At 43.8% G+C, this 6,883-nt stretch overlaps 1 protein-coding gene across 3 annotated transcripts in view; it reads left to right on the top strand.

The window, feature by feature from the left end:
• Positions 1-6,883, top strand: part of MATN2 (matrilin 2) — a 158,917-nt gene that overhangs the window by 115,597 nt on the left and 36,437 nt on the right. For 2 of the 3 annotated variants that reach the window (XM_011952737.1, XM_011952736.1), the window contains exon 6: positions 169-291. The exons of the other annotated variant lie outside the window; for it this stretch is intronic. In XM_011952737.1, the coding sequence (XP_011808127.1) occupies positions 169-291 (123 nt within the window). The remainder of the gene's footprint in view (positions 1-168; positions 292-6,883) is intronic. 3 annotated transcript variants of the gene reach the window in all.

Here is a 6,883-nt window from a genome sequence, read left to right as displayed (position 1 = left end):
CATATCTCTAAACATGGAAGTAGCTTTATTGGGAGACCCCTTCATGGTGTGACTCTGTGAGGTGTGGGATTTTACCTGTTTAGGAAAATGAAGACTGGAAATCCCTGGTTTTCATATGCTAGCTGTATTAATTGGTTTACCATTCTTGTGATTTTTCCTTCTTGCCAGAGATAGACTACTGTGCCTCATCTAATCACGGATGTCAGCATGAGTGTGTTAACACAGATGATTCCTATTCCTGCCGCTGCCTGAAAGGCTTTACCCTGAATCCAGATAAGAAAACCTGCAGAAGTAAGTTACAGTGGGAGTTGGAGAAGGGCTTGTTCTGCTAAATGCTCCTCTAGTTAGTTTTCCTTTCCGTACAAATCTTAAGAAAGATGTACTTGTATTCAGCATTGTTTCTATTAACATTATTCTGCCCTTTACTTTTTCACTAGATCCTATTATGTGGATGATTTTTAGACATTGAATAGGACTGGTCATTAGATTCAATTAGCCAAGTGGGGACCCAAGCTGAAGCTCTTACCTATGTGAAATGCAGGTGCACTCTCCCTCCCCCTTATTCCCATAGCACTGGGATCTTGGAAAAAGAAAAGAATGGCCCCAGAGATGAGAGGTAGAAGGAGCTGGTTTCTTCTAGTCCTACAAGATAAGACACTTGATGGATGCTAAGAGGGAGGACATTGCAGCTGTATTCCCTTTGATAGGAAAGAAGAAGAAAAATGAGACTCTAGGACATCCCAGCAGGATTCAAGGGGTACAGGGTGTCAGCTGGATGATATTGAGAATATGCTGAGTGCCTCAAATGCCTGTCATCTGGCACATCAAGGGGCATGATTGGGGATCTGAGCACAGGCCCCAGAGGGCACCTGTTTAAGACAAACCATTCCCGAGAGACTGCTAGAATGGACGGCCCACAAGGACAGAGGCGATTGTCTTTTTCTCACTGCTGAATTCTCAAAAGCTCAAAGAGTACTTGGCATTCACAGAAGTGCACAATGTTTGCTGAATGGGAATGAGTAAGTGAATCTTTCTACGATGTATCATCCTGGAGAAATTGTGGGTATTTTTTTTTAATTCTTCAATCTTGTTAGAAAGATGGCCTTTTTTAGGCGTGCAAGTTGTGGATTTTTTTTTCAGGAAGTCTTTCCCTAGTCAGTCCACACTTAGGCACACTGAATTGTTTGGGGTTTGCTGACAATGTCATTCATAGAACTCTCTGGAGCTTCCATTGAGGGATGTAATTTTCCGTATGCTCCTTCACCCATTTCTTCCTGATGGTGTGTACAGCAGTGTTCTGCATGGTAAGACTGTGTTTTCAAAGGTTTCACATATATCTTTTTTGAAAAGCACCATGAGCTGTTTAACTGAATCCAGATGAGTCACATTCTGCTCATAGCACAGATTAACTTTCCTAGTCATTCTAGCAAGTGTTAAACTGTGTACAGTGGCAGATGGTTGCAAATCCCGGATTTTGAAATGGAGCCTCTCTTATAAAACTATTCCCACTGCCTTGTGAGGGTACAAACCCTGGACACATTCAAGCATTAAATGAAAATTTTAATGGAGAGCATTCAGAATGTGAAAACAATTAGATAAGCTATTTTCCATAAGACCACACATGCCTGCAATAGGTCAGAGGGCCAACTTTTCTGGTCTGGCCACTCCTCTGTGCTATTTACACCTTTTGCTAGGAGTGGGTGTGTGAGGGACTGACTGCACCCAGGGGAAATCACTCCCAGGTGGACTCATATTTGCAGACCCAAAGCTCTTCTGTGGGTGGTGATTAGATCTGGTTCAGCTCAGATGCTCATTGCAAGCTTCCTCATGTGTTACTAATGGAGGGGGAAAAAGGAAACAAGTCAGGCCTGGGGCTATGGGCGGAAGACATTTTCTGCATCTCTTACCAACTGTCTGAGTCCCTTGACTTCTTATTTATTTATTTTTTTTTTTTTTGAGATGGAGTCTCGCTCTGTCGCCCAGGCTGGAGTGCAGTGGCCAGATCTCCGCTCACTGTAAGCTCCGCCTCCCGGGTTCACGCCATTCTCCTGGCTCAGCCTCCTGAGTAGCTGGGACTACAGTCACCCGCCACCTCACCCGGCTAGTTTTTTGTATTTTTAGTAGAGACGGGGTTTCACCGTGTTTGCCAGGATGGTCTCGATCTCCTGACCTCGTGATCCACCCATCTCGGCCTCCCAAAGTGCTGGGATTACAGGCTTGAGCCACCGTGCCTGGCCCAAGTCCCTCGACTTCTGCTACTCCCTCCACACCCTTCCTGGAGAGGCACTTGGTATAAGAGGAGGTCCAGTGCAATGCAGGCATGCATGGAAAGAAGAAGATTGAGAATGGAAGGGCGAGTAGAGAGGGAGTGACCATTTGGGAGTGGTCTGAGCGCCACAGATTGGTCCCCAGGTTGGCCCGTTTGCAAGCTAGCTGTGGCCCAGACCAGAGTCCCTAATGCTTATCCATGTATATTCAGTGGGTATAGCACCTCTTTAGCCAGGCACCCTACTTTTTCAATCCCAGAAAAATGAAATTTGTTCCTAAAGGCTCGTGTCCTCATCAGCCCTCACCCAGCGTCCTGCCTCATCGTTACATTTTCCATTGTCTTTGCTGTGAACCCAACCCTGACTCCTGAGGTCAGCCTGCAGGAGCGGCCCCTGACTTCATGCTTGCATTCAGTCCGTTAGGGCAAGACAGCTGTAAACGGAAGCAAGTGCTCACTCTCTCTCTGGAGCATTATGTGGATGAGGGAAGCCAAGAAATTGGGCTTAAAAATCTGGAGTCCGTTATTAGAAGCTTGAGGTCTCTTGAGTGATCTGAGCATTACAAATCTGCAGCCCAGGGTACAGTCATTTACATTTAATAGTAGGTTGATGGATGTGGGCAATTTTCAAATCTAATATGAAATCTGTTTTTAAAGGAATTTGATGTCATCCAAATTAAACTGGGGGAAAAAGATCAAGGCAGAATCCTACTGAAGAAAAGACTCTTGGCCAGGATTTGTTCTTGCTCCTCATCTGGGCACAATTTCTCCTCCTGGAGAGTGCTGTCATCAGTTTACAGCATGAATTATTAAGGCAGCAGTGCAAAGCACAGAAACTGTGACTGCCCTTCCTGCCCAGGTAGAGCCCTAGGGCCAAATCAGATGTGGTTCATCCCCTGTACTGGACTCCAGGATCCCTGATTCTGGTACCATGATGAGCACTCTCAAGAATCGGTGTGAAGCCCACGGGTTTGACTGAGCCAAGAGACGTGATGTCCAGCTTGGCAATGTCACTCATATTGGTTGTGTCCCTGAGCAGCTACTTTCTACTTCTCAGGACCTGGATTTCCTAAACTGTAGGAACAGGACTTCCTGCCTTAACACCCTGTTGCTTCTCCAGTTTTTTTGAAACTTATTATCTGTGCACTCTATTGGTATCAAAATGTACTTCCTGGGGTCACTGATCTTTCATGGTTTCAGTCTTACCTCCTCAGGGCTCCAACTCTTTCACAAGTTACCACTCAGAAAGATCGTTTGATTTGTTTGCTGACAATCCTGTCATCTGACCTCACAGAGCTTTAGTGGACACTTCGGGCCTTACCAGATTAAGTTGTGTCCCTCCTGACCTGTGGGTGCCACATCAGAGCACCTATCATGGTACCAGATACAGGATGCACAGTAGGTCCTCAATAAATATTTAGTGAATGAATAAGTGAGTGAGTGCATATCTAAGAAGCACACACATGAGGAAATATGACAAAAGGGTGGTGAGAAAGCAAAGAGCCACTGTTAAACCTCTGCTAAAAAGAACCATTGGAGAAAGTTTTTTTTTTTTTTCAGACAGAATCTCCTTCTGTTGCCCAGGCTGGAGTGCAGTGGAGCTGTCTTGGCTCACGACAACTTCTGTCTCCCAGGCTTGGGTGATTGTGTCACTTTGGCCTCCTGAGTAGCTGGGACTACAGGCGTGCACCATCATGCCTGACTGGTTTTTGTATTTTTAGTAGAGATGGGGTTTCACCACATTGTCCAGGCTGGTCTCAAACTCCTGGACTCAAGTGATCCACCCACCTCAATCTCCCAAAGTGCTGGGATTACAGGCCTGAGCCACCACACCCAGCCGAAAAGGGTGGTATTTGAATTGTTGTGGGCCAGATTGCTGGGTGATAACCTCTTTAAGAATCTAAATGTTTTTCAGTTGAATTACCTCATGTATAAATCATTCTTTAAAAAAAAAAATCTTGCTTGAAACATTGTTTACTAATTTATTTTAATTTTTTAAAAATGTTTTTCTTTTTATATTTTTATTATGTGTGCTGCCGAAGTGAGCACTCCTTTTTATATTTTTAAAATTGATATAACATAGTTGTACATCTTTTTGGCATTTATTTTTTTAAAATTGACAAATAAAAATTGTATACTTTTATTGTACAATTGTTTTGAAATATGTAAATATAAATTTTTCTTAAAGACAACATTGGCTTTTTTATTGTGGCAAAATATATATAACATAAAATGTACCATTTTAACCATTTTTAAGTAAATAGTCCAGTGGTATTAAGCACATGCACATTACTGTGTAACCATCACCACCTTCAGTCTTCAGAACTTCTTTATCATCCCAAACTAAAACTCTATACCCATTAAACAATAATTCCCCAGCTCCCCCTCCTCCATCTCCTGGCAGCCACCAATCTACTTTTTGTCTATGAATTTGACTATTCTAGGTGCCTCATATAAGTGGAATCACAGAATGTTTGTCCTTTTGTAACCAGCTTATGTAGCTTGACATAATGTCTTCAAGGTTCATTCAGCTGTAGGACGTGTCAGAATGTCCTTCCTTTTTAAGGCTGAATAAGGTTCCATTGTCTCTAGACATCGTCCTTTGTTCATCCTGTGATAGACCCCTGGGTTGCTTCCACCTTTTGGCTTTTGTTTATTAATACAGCTCTGAACTTGGGTGCGTATACCCAGAAGCGGAATTGCTAGATCATATGGTTAATTCTATATTTAATTTTTTGAGGAACCGCTATGCTGTTTTCCACAGTGGCTGAATGCTGGGTTTTAAAGAGAGAGTTGACTAAAGATCATTTCCCCTTTCCCTGATGGTGTAATGGAGTGATTCCTACAGGCCCCAGACTGCGGGCCCTTCATATTCTGTGTTTGTCCGTCTGTCTGTGGCTGGTGTTTTATCTCATTTTTCTCCATCGAAGCTCTTGGCTTGTTTCCTGGCACTCAGTTATGGCCTGCACAGGTGAGGCTGCTGCTGAGTCAGGTAGGTGAATGGAAACTGCACACAGCTAACAATATCCTGCCTCTCCTCACATGGGAGTGGGTTCTAGAGAGAGAACGCCAAGGGTCAGTGACACAGCAAGGTGATGTCTCTTCTTCTAGGCCATCCATGCGTGTTGTGGCCTTCTCTCCATGCACTCTGTCTGCAGCCATTCTGCTCATACTCTGGGCATGAAGCAAGCTCCAGCCACCAGTCACCTGGGAGGGCACCTCACAGATTCTTCTTTTTTTTTTAATTTTTTTTAAGGTGGAATCTCACTCTGTCACCCAGGCTGGAGTACAATGGCATGAGCTTGGCTCACTGCAACCTCCATCTCCTGGGTTCAAGTGATCCTGTCACCTCTGCTTCCCGAGTAGCTGGGACTACAGATGTGTACCACCATACCTGGCTGATTTTTGTATTGTTAATAGAGGCGGGATTTCACCATGTTGGCCAGGCAGGTCTGGAACTCCTGACCTCAAGTGATCCACACACCTTGGCCTCCCAAAGTTCTGGGATTACAGGCATGAGCCACCGTGCCCAGCCGGATCCTTTAACAGACCCTTTGAGAGGTCCCTCAGGTCTGGGTCCCACTCACATCTCCATTTTTACTAGCAGTGGGTCTTGATCAAGTTATTAACCTCACTATACCTCAATTTCTCAGCTTTGAAATATGGATAACAATCACACATATCTTGCAGGGTCAAATGAAGTTATGTTTGTAAAGTGGTTGGCACAGCATCTGGCATTTAGCAGATGTTTAACAAATGGCAGCAGCTATGATTATCATTTCTAAAGTTACTACCAGATTGCCACTAATAGTGAGAAAAATAAAGATGGCATGGTCCCTGCTTGTGAAACTCAGTCTAGTGAAAGAAACAGACTTTGAACCATCACAGATACAAAATATACTACGTAACCATTGTGATGAATGCAATGAAAGAGAGGTCCTGTAGAAAGAACTGACTTCATTTGGGAGGTCACAAAGGATGACAAAATGACGTTGAGCTGACTGTGAAGGAAGATAGAGGTTAGCCAGTGCAGCGAGGAGCCACTGAGGCAAGAAGGTAATGTGTCAGATCTTCAAGTGATTTGTGGATGTGAACTTCGTCAAATAACTTTTGGGCAGATACATGGTAAGAATAAAATGTATTCATTACTTTGTGATTTCAGATCATTTTCCCTGTATCAGTTATAGTGTTTTTTGTTCACACAGAACAGGAAATCCAATTAATGGTGTCTTAAGGACATTTATTTTGTACCTAACAAGTCCAAAGGTGGTTGGTCCTATGGATGACTCAGTGACTCAGTGATGTTATCGAGAATCCAGACTCTTTATTTCTATTCTGGCAAAGCATGTTGCATTTTCATCTTCATCCTTGTCACCTCTTGGTTACAAGATGGTTGCTGTAGCTCCCAGCATCATATCTTCACACTACTAGACTCAAAGGCAGAAAGGACAGAGGACAGAGAAAAGCGTTTCTCTTCATACACCTTTGTTTTTTTGTTTTTTTGTTTTTGTTTGTTTGTTTTTTGAGACGGAGTCTCGCTCTGTCGCCCGCGCTGGAGTGCAGTGGCCGGATCTCAGCTCACTGCAAGCTCCACCTCCCGGGTTTACGCCATTCTCC

Source organism: Colobus angolensis, unplaced genomic scaffold (assembly GCF_000951035.1).
Source record: "Colobus angolensis palliatus isolate OR3802 unplaced genomic scaffold, Cang.pa_1.0 Scaffold349, whole genome shotgun sequence".
NCBI lineage: Eukaryota > Metazoa > Chordata > Mammalia > Primates > Cercopithecidae > Colobus > Colobus angolensis.
This window is presented reverse-complemented; position numbering and strand designations above follow the sequence as displayed.